Raw genomic sequence first — 22565 nt, forward strand, 5'->3', positions numbered from 1 at the left:
GCTCTTGCTGTGTCTCTCTCTGTCAAATAAATAAATAAAATCTTTAAAAAAAAAAAAAAAAAGAAGTGAAGATCCAGCCATGAAAGGGCTTTATGGGCAACCCTGGAGAGATTGGACTTTACCCTAAGAGTAATGGGAAGGCATTAAAGGGTTTCAAACAGAGGATTGACATGATCATATTTACATTTTAGAAGACTCATGGCTGCAAATGTAAAGGATGAATTGGAGAGGGGAATAAGATCAGAGGCAAGGAGACCAGGTACAATGTGGTTACAGAAATCCAGAATTTCTGTAATGTGAATCAGGGATGAAGCTGTGGGAATACACAGAAATAGATGTATTTGGCATTTGCAAGGCAGAAATGGCAAGACCTTGTGATTAGGGTGATTAGGAAGTCAAGGATGGCACATTCTTATTGGAATTCAGGTGAAATAAATTGAGGACAACACTGGATCATATTTTAATGCCTTGTCATTGGTGTGGTTCTTACTCAGTTGAGTTGGCCCCCTGCCTTCGCAACCCTTCCCATTCACTCTTCAATACTCAAATTCTGATGCTGGGACTTGAGGAAGGCAGCCAATGTGTTTTTGGCTTCTATGCCCATAATGGCAGAGTGAACACCTGCTCTTCAGTGCCATTTCACCTCCTCTTTGCCCTATATGGCCTCTGGAGTATTCCTCATGCCCAGCCCTAGGAGTGAAGGTATCTTTGTTATCTTCATCTTACATTTCCATAAGAGCAACCCAGTCTTGAGCTCTAAGAAGAACAAACTATTGGTAAGTGCTTTATAGTTTATATATCATAATAAGCAATTATAAATATCACGGTGAATTCTAGAGTTTTATGGAGGTCTTCTTCCCTAGAGATCCACTGGTGATGTAGACCGCTGTCAATTGGTCTAAATTGAGTTCTGTTCTCAGGCCAGGCTCTTTGTCCCCACCAGCTACCTGAGAAGTCAGGGTCTTCTTAGTTTCAGTATTGCTTCGATTGCTGGTCCAGGTCACCTTCTCTTTCCTGGCTTCCCATACTGTCTCTACTGGTCTCCAACTTCTACTCTCAGATTGGAGTTTGCTATTCAAAAGGGTGCACATAGCCCCAGTCCTGGAAATGGGGGAATGAGGAGCTTGTTCCTGGGAATGTGTCCAACCCTACTTGGGAGAATAATGAATGGGATTGAGGCTTCCTAAAACAGAATTTTCCAGTAGTTCAGGATGGAAACGACTTGTTATCTTTCTTGAACCAGTAGAAGATTACATTCTCCTCTGGCCTTTTGTTGTTGACTGTCAAGGATCACTTTGTTTTTCCCAGAGAAGCCAGAGCCTCTGGTTTATGAAGTTCAGCCATTAATTGTGTCTGGTGAACTTGGAAGTGTTAATGTTGCTCTCCAAATTTATATCACATACCCAAGAACATAAAAGTCAAGACTGATGGGAGTGAGGTCTAGTGTTACAGGGAGCTTTGGGGGAAAGATGAGAGGGAAGATTTGTTTTGAGAGTTTAGCGAGTTTGGGCACTACCTGCCGTTGGAGTAGGGTTATAACTGAACCAGTCTTGGGAATTTTGCAGCCTGGGTCCATGTTTATAAGCTTAAGTGACACTAACAGAGCCCACAAGTCTTCCAGTCCAAGAACCAACCAGACCTCCCAGGACCCACACCCTCTCTCCTCCAAGGCTGAGGATGTTGGAAAGTCAGGCTAGCCCTCCTGAGCTCTGTGCAGACCCGGCAGAATCCACCCCATTCCCCTTGCTATGTGTCTGAGAGGCATCCACCCTGAGAATTGGGGCGTGAGATAACAGGAATTTTTCAGTCTGGGGCTGGAACAGTAATGAGTAGGATTAAAAGGGGGCTCCCCAAGATGGCATGGTGCACTAGGTCTGTCTCCCCTGTTTTCCAGCTGCCTTCCATTCCCCCCACCACCCCCAGCTCAGAGGCCATGTTTAGCTTATGCTGAAGAGAGAACTACTCAGCCCTTGGAAAATGCTGAGCTGGGAGTTTGGGTTTTCTTGGCTAAACTAAGTACCAGATGGTGATTCAGCAGAAACTCCAGGTCTAGCAACTGGCACGGAGGGGTCAGGGGAAGAAGGAAGGGGAAGAGACGGCCGGCCGGGAAGGGGGTGGGGCAGGGTGGGTGGGAGCTTAGCGGGAAGAATGCTTCCAGATGAAAGGGGCTGGAGAAGGACAAAATGTTACTGGTAGCATGGTAGCAAGATCTGTTTCACAGCCTCACTGTGGCCTTACAGAAGCTGGGATCAAAGCTTAGTTTACAGGGAAGGGCTCATTTGATTTATTCTGGTGTCATTGCTGTTGCTTTGTTTTGATGTCTTTGTCTTTTATCAGTCAAGTTATTTACATGTATCATAATACAACCTTTGTTTTAGGTAGTCAATAACTTGAGACTTTATAATACAGCTCCTCAATCCACGTGAAAAATGACTCGCCCTGGGCACAGCGAAGGATTCTAGGAAGCTGGCTGTGTCTTCACCCTCATACCCCAGTTTCCCTCCAGGTCTCTCTGAGGACTCAGAGAAGGAAAGATAGCTCAGGCTGGCCCATGTGGGCAAACCTGGAACCTTATCAAAGCCTTGGGTTGTGTGCATTAGAACTTAAACAGGGTTCTGTGTTTTCTTTGCCTATCAGTGCCTTTTGGCAGCCAGCACTGGTAACCTCCTAGATCTGGAAACGGCTGAGGTTAGGCAGGCCAAGCCAAAGCAGTCCTTCCACAATTAGAAACACGTGCCCTGATCCTTCCAAGAGCAGGAGGGGGAGAGGCAGCCAAGGAGCCCCAGCCAGCCTATCACGGAGCCCAGTGTCGCCACACCCCTTTCCTACAGGCTGGGTGCTCACTGGGCGCTCCAGCATGGGCACCATGGACACCACAGGGCTGGTCTGAGGGGCATCACTTTGCCCCTTTTGTTCCAGGTCTGGAGGGAGGGAGTCAGGGGGAGCTGGCAGAGCATGGCGGAATGCGGAAGGAGGAGAAGTGCGTGCCCCAGCAAAAGGTGAGACTGATATTAATGCTTCTGGCAGGCAAGCCCCAACCCAGGTGAAATTTATGGCTGTTTCAGAGGGCTGGGAGCTCCATCCCAGAAAAGTGCTTATTTTGAAGTTCTGGAGAGGAACAGCGTGTTCTGATTTGTACAAAGTGGTGTCACAGCTTCCCTTTTCAGCAGTATATCTGCTTAGTGCATTACATCTTTCTTTTTTCTGTCCTGGCCTTCTCTCTCTGTGCTTCTTCCCTTTGAGGTCTTTCCCCGCACTCATAAGGATGTGTATTATTCCTCCTCTTCCTTCCTCCCCACTGTCATGTCTCAGGCTCACTCTTTCCCTCCCTTCTTCACTATCTGTCTTTATGGACTTTGGCAAGTCTGGGCATCCCCCCCCCCCGCCCACCCCTTCTACTGCCTGTTTTATCCTGTCTGAAAAGACAGAGAGGCCTAGTTCTGGAAATGCTAAAGGAAAACAAACCTTTCCAAGCTGCCTCCTGCCCACTCCTGAGAAAGATATGAGCCAGTAAGACCAAAAAATCCTCAAGAAGTTCCCAGAGTTCAAGAGAACATGTGATGGTGACATCGACAAGGGGCCAGAGAAGGGAATACAAGGCAGAGAGTTGAGTCTGCCAGTGGGAAATAATTTTCTAAAGCTCTGAGAGGAATGGACACGACTCTTGGCCTCTCGGGGGTAGCCATTCTAGTCTTCCCGTTTTCGCCACATTGGCATCTTACTTCCTGCTGTCCTGAAAGCAAACTGGCTAGTATCTTCAGGTGACTGCCTCAGGGTGGCCCTTGAGCAGTGTCCTTGAGTACCATTGACAGGAGCAGGGTGAGAGAGAACGTGGGAATGGACAGAGGGAAAGTGGGACAATGTGTATATGATAAAAGAAAGGCTGACTGTAGTGGCAGAATAAAGCAACTGCGGGGCAGGAGTACATTAGCTGAGGTCTTATTCCATTCGCATATAAAATGAGGTTCTGAGTCTCTCAGGTCATTCCTGGCTCTGATTGCTCATGAGGCTGGAAATGTGCCCCCGGGTAGTAGGGCACTGGCCTCAAACATCTCCCTCCGGTGCCGAGAGCTGTCTACAGGGAGAGCCCCAACTGGTTCATTCTTCCGAGCACTGTTCCTACAACAATCAGTCCAGCCTCCTGTCTAAATGGCCCCATCCTGTCTTTCACCCCATCACACCAGAATGGTGTGGTCCATGGAGCAGAAGCTGGCTCGGCAAAATGAATGAGATTAGTTTAGGGATCCATGTGGGAAGGTGTTCATTGGCCCTCTGATGAAGGCACAGGATGCCCCTTTGCCAGCCCAGCTCAGCAAGAGGCCAGAGTCCTGTGTCTAGAAGCAAGGGAGCACCTGAAGACACAGCCCTGGCCTGTGCTGATTGAGGACACTTAAAACCAGTCCCACAATTCCCTCCCTAATTCATGCTTAAAAGTTTCTAAATGAAGACTTATTTATTTTATGCTAGCGAGTCATTGATGTTCTGTTTAAAAATGGACTAGAGAGATTAAATTGTTTCTTTTACCTATAGTCTATAAGGTGTTCATCTAAGGTAAAGTTTCCCAAAACATGTTGTTCCTGTTCTTCCCTTCTAAAATCTGTAGACCTTTAACCTCGCCTTACCTCCTGGGGGCTTGGGTTGGGTTGACTCCACCTGGGAAAGTGCCAGAGCGAGCTCTTTCAGGGTGCTTTTGGTGTAGTCCACTGCAAGATAGCACACAGTGTGGCCACTCTACCCTTTGACTTGAGGAAGGAACTCAGTCTCAGGACTTTTGAGTTCATCTCTTGGCTTTCCATCTTGACTTCTTTTATGGTCTGTGATTGTAGCCTCTGGTCAGTAAAATTAGGAGACCAACAAAACCATGGGGGCAGAGAAGAAAAGAATCACATCTGTGAGGGCACCTGGGTGGCTCAGACGGTTAAGCGTCTGCCTTCGGCTCAGGTCACGATCCCAGAGTCCTGGGATGGAGTCCCACATCGGGCTCCCTGCTCCTTGGGAGCCTGCTTCTCCCTCTGCCTCTCTCTCTCTCTCTGTCTCTCATGAAAAAATAAATAAAATCTTTAAAAAAAAAAAAAGAATCACATCTGTGAGCCTCCCAGTACTAGACTCACCTTGTAAGAAGTTTGGAACTTGGGCCTCCATTTGTATGTGTATCTGGGTTGCATGTGTGGGCCTGAAGTTGTATGGAATATGGAGGAGACTGGAAAAGAGCCTGGCATTCGGTGAAGGAGGAATATTGGGAGTGTCTTTTGTCCCCAATTTTTTTTTGGAAGGAAAGGCACAGCTGGAGTTACTGGAGGGTGAGCCTGTTTACTACTGTATAGAATTAGGAAGGGAAGAAACAGGAGGCAGTAACACTTTAGCTGTAGGATCCTCAAGTTGGGATGCTGTCATATGGTGTAGAAATTTGCCAACTAGGTGAGCACATGGGTGACCTCACTTTCACTGCCTACTTCTAGAGAGCCCCACCACTTCCCTCCACTGGTGTCCTGCAAGGCCTGTGGACAGGCACTCCTTTGGGGTCCTGGGGTGTGCCTCCTGGTTGCTCTTTAAAAATTTTGCTATTTCAGCCTGTGCCACCTGCTTTCTGGTCTTTCTGTATGGTGCCTGGCCCTGTATTAATTCCCTATTGCTACTATAACAAATTACCACAGATTTAGTGTCTTATAGTTCTGGAGGTCAGAAGTCCTAAACTCAAGGTGACAGCAGAGGCTGTGTTCTTTCCGGAGGTTCTGGGGAGAGTTATTTCCTTGCCTTTTCCAGCTTCTAGAGCCCCCCTACATTCTTTGGCTCATGGGCCCTTCTTCCATCTTCAAAGCCCGCAGTATGGCTTCTTCAAATTTTTCTTTCTCCCTCTCTGATCGTTGTTTCCGACATCATGTCTCTTTTTCTAACTCTGACCCTCTGTCCAGGTCAGTGACAGGATCTTCGTTGTCATCGATCTGAGGACTCTGCACCTCTCTGCCAGTCTTTCAGTTTTCCCACAGGCGGGGAGCACTGAGCCCACCTCTCCTATTCAGCAGCTGAGAGGCCCTGGGCCCTGGGCTCTGAGCAGGTCACAAGATTGCTGGTTTCTGAGTCCCCTACTCCTGCCTGCCTGTTTTTTGTATCCCTCCTGTCACCTTGACATTAAGGTGTCACCTTGTCACCTTTTCCAACTTGGCAGATTCAGTAACCAACCCCTGACGTCAGCATCTTTTTGAAGTATCGTCCTGATAGTCTTTTCACCTTTTTTTTTTTTTTTTGAAAACCCAGCAAACAGAAAGGATGCAAAAGAGAAAGAGGAGAAAAGGCCCAAGAAATACAGATAAGCCCGAGATTCCATGGGGGCCTCTAGAGAAGCAGCAACCACTCCACAGCCAGATTACAGTGGACAAGAACCAGAGTCTTTTTCCTTCTTATTTCTTTTATCCAGCTGGGCCAAAATTATAAAATTCTCCTTTTGGTTAGGGTCTCCCCCTCCTGGATACCCACTGGCTTGCGTGAAGAGCTCTGTTGTCACCACATTGTTGCCTGATCATCTTTTTTTATAGCTCACCCATCTCCCTTACCTTATGCTCTCACCATCTCCCTTATACCTTATGCTCTCAACTTCCCGAGGATAGGGACTTGTGTCTTGTAACTCCCCCACCTACCAGAGTGCCTAGCACAGTAGGCCCTTTGTAGATGATGGTTGGTTGGACGGACGGACGGATGAATGGACGGATGAACGAAAACCCTCACATTTCAAGCTGCAGTGGCCACTGGTCCCCATCTACATGTGGCTTCCCTGAGGTCATTGTTTCTCAAGCATGCAGAATGCAGGGTCTGGCTGAGAAGAGAGAGGGGCCATAGCCATTAACAACAGAAAGGGGCTCTGGGGTAGACTGGCAGAGACAGGATGCCTGAACAGGGCAGGGGCTTGGCAAGCACCTGACAGTGTTGCCTTCACTCACTGACCTTTCCTCTCTGTTTGGAGGCTCAGGTTTCAGCCTGCTGTGAGGGAAGCTGTCCTGTGGTAGCAGGAGACTGAAAATGCCCTCTTTCCCCTCGGTCACATGCTGTGATCACCCAACAGCAGGGATAAGGGTCAGATGTGAGGGCCTGCAGCCATTGTTCTAAGGAGATTAGTGTCACAGGCAAAATGTCTCTCCACCCCATTCTCGGGATTTCTCTTTTTATTTCTGAAAGAGCTCTGTAAAGGTAAAAGGTTAAATATTAGTCAAGGTCTGGGTTCTTGTGAAATTGTGAAGATAAGGTCAGGTGGGACAGAAGACACCCACAGCAAGTTTATTTGACAAATTATCCCTTCCTTCAAATATCTCCCATCCCCCAGGAATATTCTGGAGCTGACTGAAGGAATCTTTCTGACTGCCTTGACAAGGTCCCTCTCCTGAGGAGATAGATGATTTTGTGTTTTCTATTCCAGCCCACCAGGAGGTGGCCACATTCCCCCCACCTGCTGGGGGAAGACTGTCTGTGAGTTGTCCTGCTCATCCCTTATTTCCCTCCAAGTACTTTCCTGTCACCTTCCCACCGTGCCCTCTCCTCCCCTTGATAGAGGATAATTTTCTTCTCTGGGATCGCAGTCTGGTTCCTTGTTCAGTAATCCTTACCTATCCCTGAGCCTCATTGGTTTTGTGTCCTAATCTTCTTTTCATAAATCAATCTCCTTTATCCTTAAGTCATTGCTTGTGTCTGCCTGAAGTCCTGGGACCTGAGGGCCCACCCTTGTACCTAGCAATCCTCAGGGCCCTGAGGAGAAACAGATCACAGGCCCTGTTGCTTAGAGTGATTTGGGTTGGATTGTCACCAGGCATGTGATCCTGAAATCCTTTTTGAATTGAGTCAGATAAACCAAATGTGTGTTTATCAGAATGTCTCAGTCCATCTGGAACATTCAAGTATTTACAAGATGTTCTCCCTTTTCAGGGACTTAAAATCCTTCCTCTGACAACATGTTTTGGTTCTCCTTATATGACACCATCTTGGATAACAGCTTCTCCATGAGGAGTCAAGAGTTTGAAGTCAAGTTTCCTGTCGCTCTTTTGGCTCTGTGCAACCAACTGGGGATCGTGTCTCCTTTTGATGAGATTCCTGGGGAGCAGGGGAGATTGTGTGCATTGTAGAATGTGTAGACTGAGATGAGATTGCAGGGCTAATGAATTGGGGCATTTTCTGTATCCAAGTATTAAATATTTGTTGAATACCTGCTATTTGCAGGCATTAATGATGCCCTGGGATTAAAAGCATGAAAAGTCATAGTCCCTGCCTTCCTAGTCTACATGGAGACAGAGAAAAAGAAACAAATCATTATAATACAAAGAAGTAGTTGCCAAAATTAAATATAAACAAAGCGGTCTGAGAAAAGAGAAGGGACAAACTTTGTTCCTTGTCTATAAAATGTAGCTGGTGTATCTTACCTTGCAACCACATTGTCAGGAATACGTAAAATAATAAAATAATAAAGACTCACAGAACAGGTGACATTTGAGCTGGATCTTGAAAGATGAGAAGGAGTTTGCCAGGTAGAGACGGTGTGAGGAGAAAGGTTACCAATAGATAATAGTATCAGGTCTTTGCCCTGTCGAAATGGTCTCAGAATCAAGTAAGGTCAGAAAATACTTGAAAAGTAAAAACACAGTTTAAAGATCAGGTATTGATATAATCTGATCAACTGTTCAAATCAGAGGCCTGGCCAGAGCTTGAGAAGAAAGTCTGGTGCTTCTACATGTGTGACTTGTACCTTTGGAGGACCTCGGCGGGGGGGGGGGGGGGCAGGGTGCGTCCTGGTCACTGTTCCAGAGGAAGGGGAAGCAAGAGGATTTTAACTTCTTCCCTTTGTTCTCAAGGACTTCCTAAGCACCAGGAAGGTGAGAGTCCCATTCCTGCAGCACAGGCTCTCTGGGTTTCTCTGGGAGTGTGGCTGTAAAATAGAGTCCCTCCCTCCTAGGATGCAGCCTTTGAGCTCTCCTCCAGCCCTTGGAGGTTCCATATTATTGGGATCTCTGTGGGAGCCCCTATGCCACCAAAGAAGACAGAGGGATAGTGGCCAATAAGCACATGAAAACATGCTCAACATCATCTGTCATGAGGGAAAGGCAAATTGAAACCACAGTGAGATACCACTACACACCTATTAGAATAGCCAAGCTTTTGGAGCTGACAATACCACATGCTGAAAGGATTCATAGCAACAGGAACTCGCCTACATTGCTGGTGGAAATGCTAACGATATAGCCACTTTGTGGGTTTTTTTTGTTGTTGTTATTTTTAAGATTATTTATTTGAGAGAGAGAGAGAGTGAGAGAGCTGGAGGGAAGGGAGAGGGACAAGCAGGCTCCCCACTGAGCAGGGAGCCCAATGTGGGACTTGATCCCAGGACCCTGGGATCATGACCTGAGCTGAACACAGACACTTAACTGACTGAGCCACCCAGGCATCCCTAGAGGTTACTTTTAAAAATAACAAAATCTTAAAAAAAAAAATAAAGTTATACATTTACCTTATGACTCAGAATCTCACTCCTGGGTATCTACTCAAGAGAAAGGAAAATCCTTCTCAAAGACATCTACAGTCCACTTGAGTTCTATGTGAGTGTTTATAGCAGCTTTACTCATAATAGCCCCAAAATGGGAGCCACCCAGATGTCCATCAGCCAGTGAGTAGAAAACCAATACATAAAATGGAGTACTATGTGACAATAAAAGGACCAGACTTGATATACACAGCAACATGAATGGATCTCAAAAGCATCATGTAAAGTGAAAGAAACCAGACACAAAAGGCTACATACTGTATGATTCTGTTCATGTGACATTTTGGAAAAGGCAAAATATAGGGACAGAAACCAAATTAGTGGTTGCCAGAGGTAAGGGAAAGGGACTGACTTCAAAGGAGATCAACGTGCAAGAAAGAGAACTTTTAGTAGGAGTGTTGGAAATGTTCCATATAAAGACTGTGGAAGTGATTAAATAACTGAATACGTTTGTCAGATCTCATCAAACTGTACACTTAGAAAAATGAATTTTACTCTATGTAAATTATACCACAGGGGAAAAAAAAGATTCCCCCTAACCCTCTGTGGCCCCAAAATCAGGCTGAGGAAGATGACATTCAGGATCCACCAGTTGCTCAGGGCTCCCCCTGAACACACAATGGCCTGGAAACAAAGCCCACACGTGCACCCTGGTTATACGCTGCTTTTCCTCAAAGCCAGTGCCTTCACTTCCATGCCTACTTCTGGCTTCCAGCCCTGGGCAGGGCATGCTCTGACCAAGCTCTAATTTGTGGCAGGTAATCCCCATTTGTAACCCGTTAATCTAGCCAAAGTTTATGGAAACTGGGGCTGGGCTTGAGGGAAATTTGGCTCGCTTGTTACAGTCCCATTGTCAGGAGCAAGAAGCATTTCTGCTTCTGTTCAGAGGGCCTCCTACAGCCTCATTATAGCCCTGAGGGTACGTCTGGGGGTCTGTCATTTCAGTGCTCCTCACATGGGTCAACTGTGCCAGTGTGCGGTGGGCCACCCGGGTTCAAGACATTTTCACAGCTGGGAAGCTCCTGGCCCTGGCCCTGATCATCATCATGGGAATTGTCCAGATCTGCAAAGGTGAGTATCACCCAAACAACAGAGCCCCACCCACTTTCTGCCTCTTTCATGTACACACCCCCTCACACTGTCTTTGGACATGTGCACCCTGAGATTTCCCAATTCTGACCTTGAATGACTTTTCTTCTTCACTTGCTTGACAAAGGGGAAGAGAAACCATTTTCCTGGGATGGTTGGAAGTTGAGCATGCCCCACCTGGTTTGCAGAGTTCAGGTCTCCCATGCTGACCTCCTGGCTCTAGCACAGCTAGGTGAAGCCCCCAGATCTCTGGACTCCTGTTGCCCTCTTACCCCATCCCCAGGGAAGTTCCCTGCATCTTATATGGTATGTTGTCCATATCCTAAAATGGGGAACAGAGGGGATTTTTACACATTTCAAAATTACTCATAATCTCTATGAGAGAGCTCGACATTCCTGGGGCCCCTGCCAACATTCCCCACTGGATTTGGTCCCTTCCAAGTCTGAGTCTGTATTTGGTTTCCATGGGAACCATGGCACCACTAGGCTCTGCCCAGTGTCACTGCCTCCTGGAGAAAGTCAGATGACAGAGAGACCTCCTATCTGCCTATAGAAGCCCTGAAGGCCATGTGGGGTGCCTGGATATTTGCTCCAGGAAACATAATTAAGGTTCTGCTGTTAATTTTAACCAGTTGTGTTAAGTTCTTTAGCAGGTAATATTGTGTAGACTTAAAGAAATAACTGTGTATACCTCCTTGGTAGGGGAGATACCATGATCATGAAAGTGGTTTTCTAAGGACGAGGCTTATCCATTGCACTATGGATGTGTTGACCCCTACAATTTCCCCAAATATGAAAAATGGGACTCTATAATTTGTGGTAGTGGGGACTGTGTTCATGCTTTCCCCTAAAAAAAGGAAAGAAAGAAACCACTGTGCTATCTTTTCAGAAATAATAAGTCCCTACTATTCTGGCCCTAATGCTTTCTCCTGATCACTCTAATCTCCTTATTTCCTGTCCAAGTGCTGGATCACAGATGACTAAGTAAAATATAGGCAGTTACTCTGTTTCATTACAACGTCATCAGCAGCCTTTCTTGAGGGCCCACTTGTGTGCAGGACACTGTGCTAAAGGTTGGGAAGGCAGTGGAAAAGCTCTTTGCTGAAGGACCCTGTCCTCAGGGAATCTATACCATGAAGAGAGAGCCCAGAGACCTTAGAAAGAGACAGGAGGTTATTGACAAAGAAAGCAGAGCAAGCATGAACTACTCTGGCATTATAGGAGCTTATGTTTGAGTGTTTGTTGTTGTTCATGCTTTCTTTGTGAAAATGTATAAACTTAGATATACAGGAAGGTGGTCAAGAGACTGCCAATGGCCCTAATCCTGCATCTCCAAATCCCAGCTCCCCCCACCCCCACGCACCACCCCTGATTTACTCTACCCTGCCCTGACCAGTGGCCTCCCCTGGCCTTTCCTTCCAAGTAAATTTGCCTTTTAAGAGAACATTGAGAGCTGTGCTTTGAACCTGAGCCTGCATTTGGACTCCTGGTTCCTGGGCTCTGGGGAAGTCCTAATCTCTATCCGTGCTCTTTTTGGTCCCACTTGTCCAATGTGTGGGGTTCACTGGAAACAAGACAAGAGCTGGATCATCACTGCAGGAGGAGCTGAGACAGGACCAGGCAGGCTAGAGGCTGCCAGGCCTCTGGCTCCTTTCTCTGAGCAGCCTCCTGCCCCTTGCGTCCACAGGAGAGTATTTCTGGCTGGAACCAAAGAACGCATTTGAGAATTTCCAAGAACCCGACATCGGCCTTATCGCACTGGCTTTCCTTCAGGGCTCCTTTGCCTACGGAGGCTGGAACTTTCTTAATTACGTGACTGAGGAACTTGTTGATCCCTACAAGTGAGTTGAAATGACCCAGCTCTTCCCAAATCCCTTGAAAGGCCACAGCACCTGCTACTAAGAAGAGAGAGCCAGGTGTCCACTGGGCACTTCTCCATCTCCAGCCCCTGTTCTGACCATGACCTAGTCTATCCTGAAGAAACAGTTATTTCTCAGGAACTTAAACCATTTGCCATCCACCCTGCCAGGAGGAGAAAAATGATCCCGTGACTGTCCCAGAGCAGATCAAAAGCTGAAACAGTGCTGAGATAGCACCACTGCCTTAGAGGATGAAATGTTCCCGACAGGCCTCTAGGCATCTTACTTACCTGTCTTAGGACAGGAGGGTCTTTGTGTCTTGAAGCAGGGGAGAGGGGTGCATCATGGAGATTCCAGTCAGGAAGAGGTCAGCAGGTATGGAGCATATTCCCAGCCTACCCTGTTTCATTTCCTTTAAATTGCCCTGCCCATTTTGAGTCAGAATCCACCCCCCAGGGAGAGGGAGTGTCACAAAAGGCTGCCAGGTCAGTTTGGAGCAAAAAGACAAGGCACTTCCCAAACCCCGTGACAAGGCAGGTGCCAGGCCTTTCCCCTCTGACCTCCTCTCCTTCTACAGGAACCTTCCCAGAGCCATCTTCATCTCCATCCCACTGGTCACATTTGTGTATGTCTTTGCCAATGTCGCTTATGTCACTGCAATGTCCCCCCAGGAGCTGCTGGCTTCAAACGCAGTCGCTGTGGTAAGAAATCAAACTCACAGCCCCTCAAACCAGGAATGTTGACATAGACTTGCCAGATTGGCCCCACTCACTTTTCCCTGATCCATGAATTTGTGGAATTGGAAGTTATCCCAAGTTCTCAGGGCAGAAACCATATCTCCAAGTGCCCAGGAGCAAACTGACGGCCATGTTGTACCTAGAACGGTGACAACGGCAGAACCAACATGTTGCCCACAAAGCTACATTACTTACTGTATGACCCTTTACAGAAAAAGTTTGCCAGCTCCTGATCTGGGGCACTTTAAACTCTAAATGTGATGATTGTATAAAGGAGGCAGGCTCCTCCTCGGAAAGATATAATCTTGCACGAGACAACGCCATTCCTCTCTGCCTTTGTTTCTTCCTCTGGAAATCATGCAGCCTGACTCCTTCCCTCATCAGGGAAAAGTGTGTGCCAGTAAACAGGAGTAGGAATGGTCTGTGCTCTTTGGGGAAAGAGATCATGCAGATCCAAGGCACTGGGGTCTTTGATACCCGGAAAACCCTGGGAGCCATGCAGCCCTCTTACCTGGCTTCACCTGGGCCCTGACACCACCCTGCCAAACTGTCATCCCATGTCTCCTGTCAGAAGACTGTAAAGAAAGAGGTCCTCCAGTGTCCTGGGGCAGCCTTTTTCCATGACCACTGGCCTAACCCAGCAGGACATCCATTCTAAACGACCCCTCCCCCATAATGTACTAGAAATCGAGTGTATACTTGCCTCAGAGAATATAGAAAAGGCTAGTCCCTTGACATTCTACATTCCTTCAGTATAGGAAGACTAGTCTATAGCTTCACCACCTCTTTTTTCTCAGCCTGCATAGTGGCTTGTTCTTATCATTTTTCCCTTCTTATATTATTTCTATGAATTTAGAAATTCCACCCTATGAATTAGGAACCATTTCTATTTTACAGATAGGAAAACTGAGGCTCAAAAATTAAGGACCTTGCTCAACGTCTCACAGGTCCAAACTGTTGGGCTAAGATTTGAACCCCAACCTGCCTGACTCATTAGTGTATAATGTAAGTGAGGCCTGGATTCCCCCAGCTGCCTTCTGGTCCTGGCCCTCCACTCTCTGGGTTTGTGATCTTAGGCAAGCTACCTAATTGCTTTGTGCCTTAGTTTCCTCATCCATAAAACAAGGAGAACAAATGTTAGTACATCATTGTCATTGTTGTTGTTGTTATTATTATTACCACCATGCACTGTCTCCTTCAGTTAATAGCCCAAAACACTTACTAAATCCCCACTGTGTAGTGGGAAGGGAAGTGGCAGTGCAGTGCAGGAGGGCCTGGGGAGCACAACCCTCCCCACGAGGACTATAATAGGAGAGACTCAGCAAGGGTAGAGATGGGAGGGAGCATTCCCAGCAGTGATGTACAAGTGGAGGGTTGTAACCTTGCCTCTTCTGCTCATCCCCTTGTTTTCTCTCCCAGACATTCGGAGAGAAGCTCCTAGGAGTCATGGCCTGGATCATGCCCATTTCCGTTGCCCTGTCCACATTTGGAGGAGTTAATGGGTCTCTCTTCACCTCTTCCCGGTGAGTGTTGTCCCAGTCCTTCCTGGGCCAGGGGCCATTCTGCTGCGCACATTGCTCTGTGTATATATATGGGGGGCTTGTCTCCGTCAGCAGAGGTCTGTGTGGGCACCTGGGTGGTGACCTCGTAGGGGGTGATTGCTCACGAAAGGGCGTTTGTGTGTCAGCTTGGATGCAGAGGGGTGTATGCTGCTCACGTGGTTACCTGCGATATGTGTGGCTTCACATGTAGTGGTGAGAGAAGCCCTGTCCCACCTCATTTCAGTAGGAGCAGAGGGCTGAGGAGGTCCCAGGCTGCCTGACGCAGTCCTAGGTCTGGGCACCGTGATCGGCAGCAGGACAGTGTCTCATCGGCAGCCCCAGAGCTCCTTTGCTACTTGCCTGGAAACAGGCTATGCTGGCTTGAAAGGAACCCCACTCTACAAGGGACCAGGAGGGACACAGGCCTGGGGCCTCTGGGCTGGCCTCTCATGGAAGTTCTGGGACGAGCCTGCAGGTGGGATGGATCCTTCTCCCTGCTCAACAGACAGGTGGCTGTGGGAGGCACTTTCATGGTCACTCAGGAGACTCGGGCTGAGGGTATGAAGTGAGAGAAGTGGGGAAGAACTGAAGGAAAGCATTTGTCCAAATCCAGGCCCCCAACTTCCAAACTTTCAGAGAAGCCGGAAGCTCAAGTGGGTTCAGGAATCCCTACCTCTTGCCTCTACACCCCCAGGAGTCTGGCCCCTCCTCGGGGTCTCTTCTCGCTCCCTCCAGAATAGGCTGCTGAGGCCAACAGACACTGGACTGTTACCATCAGTGTTTTTCAAGGGGTCTTCCCATATTTCTTAGACGGTTCCCCTGCGCCCAGGGCATAGCCATACTTGAAAGATACAGCAAAAGGAGGGAGTCCCTGAGTTTAACTGCTTCCAAAGCCACCAATCACATCAGGGAGGAGTTCTCATGAAATGTCAAGGGAGTGCCATGTTTTCAGGACCCCGGGCAGGAAAGAGGGAGTGTGGGTGTCCTCTGTGCCCCAGGACCCTATGAGACTGAGACTCACCCACAGCAACCTCGTGTGCATGTTACACAGGAGCAGTGACCACCCGGAGTCCCCAGCCGAGGGCGAGCAGTGGAAGAGCAGTGACCCATGAGGCTCTCTGGGATCTATTGGAAGAGAGTGACTGGCTACAGTAGCTTTAGAGTGGGGTTTGTCCCTCGGGCAGGCCAAGCAGCGGCCTGTATGCATGTGGTATAGCTGTGTGTGCATGCAGGACACGGCGCCCTGGCGTGCGAGGCCGTGGATTCTGAGGCACAGCCCACCCGCCAGGCCTCCTCTGCTCATCTTCCCAGTTCCTTCGTTCCTTCCTCCTCCTTCCCTCGTTCTCTCCTTCTCTCTCTTACTCTTTTGTGTTTGGTGTATGGAGAGGTTGACCCTTCCTGAGAAATAGGAGTGTGTGTGGGCGTGTGTCATGCTTAATGTCATTGTCTCCTCCATTGTCAGCTAGCCGGGCAAGGATTGTCTCTTGTGAACTCTACACTTGCAAATGCTATTGGACCTGGAAGTTACACTTGGTCCTGGCTGCATGTGGAGGAGGGACGTGAATGCGGAGCCCTGGCTATGTGCATGATGAGGCCCGCAGAGCACGCAGGGCTCAGTTGGGTGCATGAGGCTGCACCGTAGAGGGGTCATGCTGTGTGGGTGCATGAAACTAGTGACAGTGGCCTAGGTAGTTGATGATGGCAAGTGACGGTGATGCACATGGGTACTTGGGGCCGACTCCCACACTTCTGCCAAACTGCTGCTGTTAGTTCCACTCTCCCTCACACACAAATTACAAAGTGACAGTTTTGTTTTGTTTTCAGAACACCCAGAGTGCTGATTCTGTGCCTTCCTGTCCCCATTATACCACCCCCTTCCTCCTACCCCTTAGGTGCTTCTTTCTCCTTATAAAATCCTAGAGAAAAGAAAAAGCTGTCTAATTCATACTAATATGTAAATGACTTCCAATGGCTTATAATATTCTTTTCTCTGGGAAAAGGGAAGGGGAAGAAGGAGTCCCTTTTATGTTAAAATTTCTCTTTTTTAAAAATAACTTGTAAACATCAATATCCTGGTCATGATATTATACTATAGTTTGGCAGTATGTTACCAGTAGAAATAGAGTGGATACCTAGGATCTCTCTGTATTATTTTTTCCAGCTGCATGTGAGTCTACAATTATCTCCAAAAAAAGGTTTAATTTTTAAAAAGGGTAAAAAAAATAATTTTCATTCCAATTAAAATTTCTCATCTATTTTAGAAATTAAATTTTTTAATGAAGTCTAAGGAGGAAAATTAAAATTACTCATAATCCCATCACCCAGAGATAATCAGTTGGTATGTTTTTACATGACCATAATTTCTAAATTAATTAGAATTACACTGTATGGAATCATACAGTTTTCTGTCTTGCTCTTACCATTTGACATTGTATTGTGAGCATGGTCTCATGTAACGAATTTTTTTCAAAACATTAAGACTATTAAATATCCCATCTTATAGATATACTATAATTTATGTTATCAATCTCTTACTTTGGGGCATTTAGAATATTTCCAATCTTTTTTATCATCAGAATATCTTTTATATATACCTCTCACTAACTCACTATTCATTTCCTTAGGATGGCTTCTTTGGGAATAGAAAAAGTAGCTTAAGGCTATAAATTTTTAGGTATGATACAATGTGATGCATACAATACAATAAAATAAACAGATTGTTCAGATTAATGAGTTTTGAGAGTTGTAGACAGTGATGGAAGCACCACCCAAAACAAGATATAGAACATTCCCACATACCCCCAATTTATCCCGTGTCCCTTTCTGGTCCACCACCTATTCTCCATCCCCACAGTGGCAACTACCTCCTGACTAGGATATCAATGTTTTTTTGTTTTGTTTTTTAAAGATTTTATTTATTCATTTGAGACACAGAGATAGAGAGAGAGCACGAGCAGGGGGAGAGGCAGAGGGAGAAGCAGGCTCCCCGCTGAGCCAGGAGCCAGACGTGGGGCTCGATCCCAGGACCCCTGGGATCGTGACCCGAGCCGAAGGCAGATGCTTAACCATCTGAGCCACCCAGGCGCCCCGGATATCAATGTTTTTAAGGCTTTCCATGGACAGACAGTTCAGTCCTCATGTATCAGAGAACCTGTGTCCCTTGAGGAAGGGAGAGGCCCATTTTTAAAGGGATTAAGGCTTTGTGAGACCCACAAAGTTAAGGCACAATCATCAGTAACTCCAAGCCACCCAGACCATACTTAGGGTCTCTATGCACCCAGAATCTATCCATTATCCACTGACTGCCTCTGGTCTGCCTGCACCTGCACTTGTGAACGTGGGTCCTGTGACAAGTGGGCTGGAGTGTGCATGGGAAGGTGGGTACCTGGTTGGGGTGGGGCGATACTCCTGTGTGAGCAGAAGGTGGGCATGGATGAGGAAGACTGGGCTGGGGAGGGAACTTCCTTGGGTGGTCTGTGGGCCATCCCAGGCTTACCTGCTTTTCTCTCTACCAGGCTGTTCTTTGCTGGAGCCAGGGAAGGCCACCTTCCCAGCATGTTGGCCATGATCCACGTGAAGCGCTGCACCCCAATCCCAGCCTTGCTCTTCACAGTAAGGGCCCCTCCTTCTGCCAGCCCTACACACACCCTCCCTCTTTGCAATTGCTCTGAGCTGGGAGTTCGCACTTCCCACACACAGCCCTGTCACCCTCCTGGTCTGCTCCTAGGTTTCACTGGATCTTAGATAATCTGGCAAATGGTATACATGGGCTTTGTAAATATCAAGAGAAATAACAAAGAAAGACTCTGAGTCCTGAAACACCTTCAGGCTCTCACCCTGCCTCATTTCTATTCTCCCATACTTTTGGGTCAGATTGAAGTGACTGTCTCATGACTCTACAGTCTCATACAGAAAGAAACCTCCTTTCTTGGCTCTCCCCTGCACCTGTTGCCCTAAGGGTTGCAGCTTTCAGACCCCACTCCCGGCCAATCTCACACACCCTCAGCACTCTCCATCAGTCTTCTTGCCCCAGGAGACTCTGCCTGTCTCTCAGGAAATACCGCTGAAACAAATTCAGTGTTACAGGTACACCAAATAAGACAAACCATAAAGAAAGGAAGACTGGCAACTGAAAATGGAGAAAAGGGAAATTGGGATAGGGAAGAAATGAGGGTAGAATGGCCCAGAGTAGAATCATTTAGAGGGGTAAAAAGAAAGAGCAAAGACTTGTCCCCACTGAGTCTTTTGAGTTATGTTTTTTTTCCTTTCTGGATCCTGAATAAAATATTGAAAATGACTTTGGTCCATCAGAGAAGGAGTTAGATCAGGATAATAGAGCTCTCAACAGTCAAGTGCCTTCACTGTACAACATGAGGGGGAGTTTCAGAATGTTCAGATATAGGATGAAGTCCATCATGATTGGTTAGCTGTGAAAGGTGCCTGGAGACCACCTAGTACTCCCAGTGAGACACAGACTTATTTCCAGTTTGAGCCATTGGTGCAGTACTGTGACTGCAAGGCAAGTACGGTCAGAATCTGGCTTATTCATCCATTAAAATCTTCTACATTATTTTCACCGTCAGATCTTAACCCGAGAACTGAACCTTCTTCTTTTTTTATTTAAGATTTTATTTATTTATTTGATAGAGAGAGAACGTAAGCAGGGGGAGTAGCAGAGGGAGAGGGAGAGGCAGGCTCCCTGCTGTGCAGAGAGCCTGATGTGGAGCCCGATGTGGGACTCGATCCCAGGAGCCTGGGATCAGGACCCAAGCCGAAGGCAGATGCTCACCCAACTGAGCCACCCAGGCGTTCTAAGAACTGAACCTTCTGTTGGCCTTAACAAATTAGCAGAGGGGCAGAACATGGTTCCGAGAGAGCCACTGAGCTGATTTTGAAGTTGTAAAGTGGATTCTATCAAGAAAACCTCATGGGGATGTTATGAGAGTTAAATGAGTTAATATTTGTAGAACACTAAGAACAGGACTTTCCACCTAGTAAATGCTTTATAACTGTTTATGATATTTAAAAGGGGGGGAGGTGGGGGGAAGAAGAAAAATAAATTAAGATGACTCAGCGAGGAGAAGAGGCTGAGGGCAAGAATAAAGCTTCAATGTGCAGTCAACAATCTTCCCTAAGGGATTAAAAAAAAAAGGAAACACCTAAATTAGCTTGAACTACAACCAGGGAAGAAATATAAATGAGACCAGGGCAGATATAGAGCTGGCACAGCCGGTGTGGCCAATCCAGTTGTTTACAGCCAGTATCTATTCTGATTGGTTAGTGCCCATGCCCTACCAGTGGTTAAATATTTTGATTAGCACTCCTGCAATAAGAAAGAACTTCCTGGCAATGAAGCTGTTAGCAATGGCCAGGATGACTAGGGGAGGCTGTAAAGTCTCCATTTTAAGACATTCATTGTAAAATGGCGCCATCCGCCTAGAGGCAGGGGAAGAGTCCCCTGACCTGTAAACAGCTCCTCTGGTCTCCAAATACCTTACTGATCACTGATGAGTTTGTCCCATTTCTCACAGTGCATCTCAACCCTGCTGATGCTGGTCACCAGCGACATGTACACACTCATCAACTACGTGGGCTTCATCAACTACCTCTTCTATGGAGTCACAATTGCTGGACAAATAGTTCTTCGCTGGAAGAAGCCTGATATCCCCCGCCCTATCAAGGTGCGAGAACCCCTGAGATCCCTTCCCCCTCCTCTTCTAATCTAGCAGCAGCTCAGATTTTTAAATCACCTTGTTCTCAGCTGCTGACCACATACATGATCTACCATCTCTATGATGGTAGCAGACCCTTTGGAAAGCAAGGGCCATGTATGAATGGGGCAGCTATTTCCATTTTCCACTGGAGACAGGACCAGAACAAATGGCAGCTGTAAGAGTAAGTTATATTAAATGATACTTTCATCAGATCATTCCTTTGTTTCCTATGACTCTTATGAACTCTGGTTCATTTTTCAAGGCTCCCTTACCTCTCCAACATTTCCCTGAACCCACTGGTATGGCCTGTCTCCTCCTCATCCCTCCAGGTAGCTGAGTTCACTTGAGCTATGTCTCCATCCCAAAATGAGTTTCCTTCTCCCATCTGCCTATCCAAATTATAACCATTCCCCACACAGGCCTCAAGTTCCTCCTCTTCCTTGAAGCTTCCCTGTCCACTACAATCCTCCATGAGCCTCCCTTTTTAAACCACTAGAGCTCTATATGTAGTAGGGTGCCTAGTGAACCTATTGATTGCTGCAAGAGATAACTGTGTGGTGGGAATGAACAGGATTGCTCAGAACAAAATATGCAAGAGAGCTATGGGTTCTCCTGCAAATTAGAATAGAGTGTAGCCCTGAGCTATATGAACAATCCTATTCTGGAAACAGAGGAGACTAAATCCTTCCAGAAGATTCTTCCAGCTGAGGAATTTCAGCTCTCCAAATCTGTTTTCCACGACCACTTTCCTACCACCCTTAGAAAGCTTGCTAGAGGGATGACAAGGTAGAATAACCCATTCCTCCCCCAACCCTTGCATACCCTCTGAGAAGAGATGACAAGGAAGAGAAAGGCAGCTGAATCTGGGAACTCCCACCTGTGGCCAACAAGATGGCCAACAAGCCCATGGAGCTGATGTTTATTTCTGAATAAAATCAAGGTCCCAGACTGCCTTATAGTATGGTAGGTTTCCTGACTTCTCGGATCTTGGCAGACTTACCTTCTCATATTGCCTGAGAAAAACACATTGAGACTGATCCTGGCAAGAAAGATGGACATTTGCCACGTGGTGCCCATATGAGGGCCCTACCTAGAACCGGGAAAGAGTCAAGGAGTCTGACAGAGCCAGGCCATTTCCTTCTTGCCCCTCATTCATTTCTCCACCTCTCCTCCACTCTAGGACCTCAGCAAATATATACCAATATACCAGCAAGCTTAGTCCCACGGGCTTCCCTGGCTGAGGCATGGATGACAAGGCCTTGTTTGCCTCTGCCCAGGAGAAAAGAGATGGGCAATGAGGATCATTCCTCAGAACTCAGAGTTCGCCCCTCCTCTTCCCATCCCACTACCCAAGTTCACCAACGTTTGTTGACATAGCACTTGATCTATGAGGGCTTGGGGTGTGGGAGCCACAGAGCTGAGTGAAGCCTAGCCTTTGCCCTCAAAGTTGCCTCTCTGTGGGTTGAGAATAGGGAGGATGCCCTGATCTGGGGGCCACAGGGGCCACACAGCTAACAGCACCTCTGCTCCACAGATCAACCTGCTGTTCCCCATCATCTACTTGCTGTTCTGGGCCTTCCTGCTGATCTTTAGCCTGTGGTCAGAGCCCGTGGTGTGTGGCATTGGCCTGGCCATCATGCTGACAGGAGTGCCCGTCTATTTCCTTGGTGTTTACTGGCAACACAAGCCCAAGTGTTTCAATAACTTCATTGGTGAGTTGTTAAAAATGCTGGGTGGCTAGAGGATCTACTCATCTGGGTTAGGTAGTCTCTGGGTCAGGAGGCCTAGGCTGGCCCACAGAGCTCTGGAGAAGAAGACAGGGCAAGAAAGGGTGGGTGCCTTCCTAGAGACCTCTGAGGAGAGGAGAACAGCTGAGGTCTGCACACAGACCCTCGACCTGGAAAAATAGGCAACCTGACAGCCATTCTGCAGGGGTTGCCTTGGGTAGAGGCCAAGGGAGAGCCTGGAACTGGTGGTCACCATGCTTGGGTCACCAGCAGGTGGGGGACTAGGGCTTTGATGGGAATGGGCAGCCAGCAGACAGGCTCCCCAGAGCCCCAGGAAGAGACAAGGTGACTATCTCCTGGAACGGGAGTCTCCTGAAGGCA

At 47.4% G+C, this 22565-nt stretch overlaps 1 protein-coding gene and 1 non-coding gene across 4 annotated transcripts in view; both read left to right on the top strand.

Moving 5' to 3' along the window:
* The window catches only part of SLC7A8 (solute carrier family 7 member 8), a 49184-nt gene that overhangs the window by 24353 nt on the left and 2266 nt on the right, over positions 1 to 22565 (top strand). For all 3 annotated transcript variants that reach the window (XM_028114799.2, XM_028114798.2, XM_028114797.2), the window contains 7 exons: positions 10463 to 10588; positions 12294 to 12447; positions 13043 to 13166; positions 14622 to 14725; positions 18259 to 18355; positions 20275 to 20424; positions 21992 to 22169. In XM_028114799.2, the coding sequence (XP_027970600.1) occupies positions 10463 to 10588; positions 12294 to 12447; positions 13043 to 13166; positions 14622 to 14725; positions 18259 to 18355; positions 20275 to 20424; positions 21992 to 22169 (933 nt within the window). The remainder of the gene's footprint in view (positions 1 to 10462; positions 10589 to 12293; positions 12448 to 13042; positions 13167 to 14621; positions 14726 to 18258; positions 18356 to 20274; positions 20425 to 21991; positions 22170 to 22565) is intronic.
* Positions 11294 to 11456, top strand: LOC114218012 (U1 spliceosomal RNA). The gene has a single exon (XR_003611094.2). It is a non-coding gene; the product is annotated as a U1 spliceosomal RNA (small nuclear RNA).

The sequence above is a fragment of the Eumetopias jubatus genome, unplaced genomic scaffold (assembly GCF_037043125.1).
Source record: "Eumetopias jubatus isolate StellerSeaLion01/CBP00866 unplaced genomic scaffold, mEumJub1_p1.0 scaffold_7, whole genome shotgun sequence".
In the NCBI taxonomy this organism is placed as follows: Eukaryota; Metazoa; Chordata; class Mammalia; order Carnivora; family Otariidae; genus Eumetopias; species Eumetopias jubatus.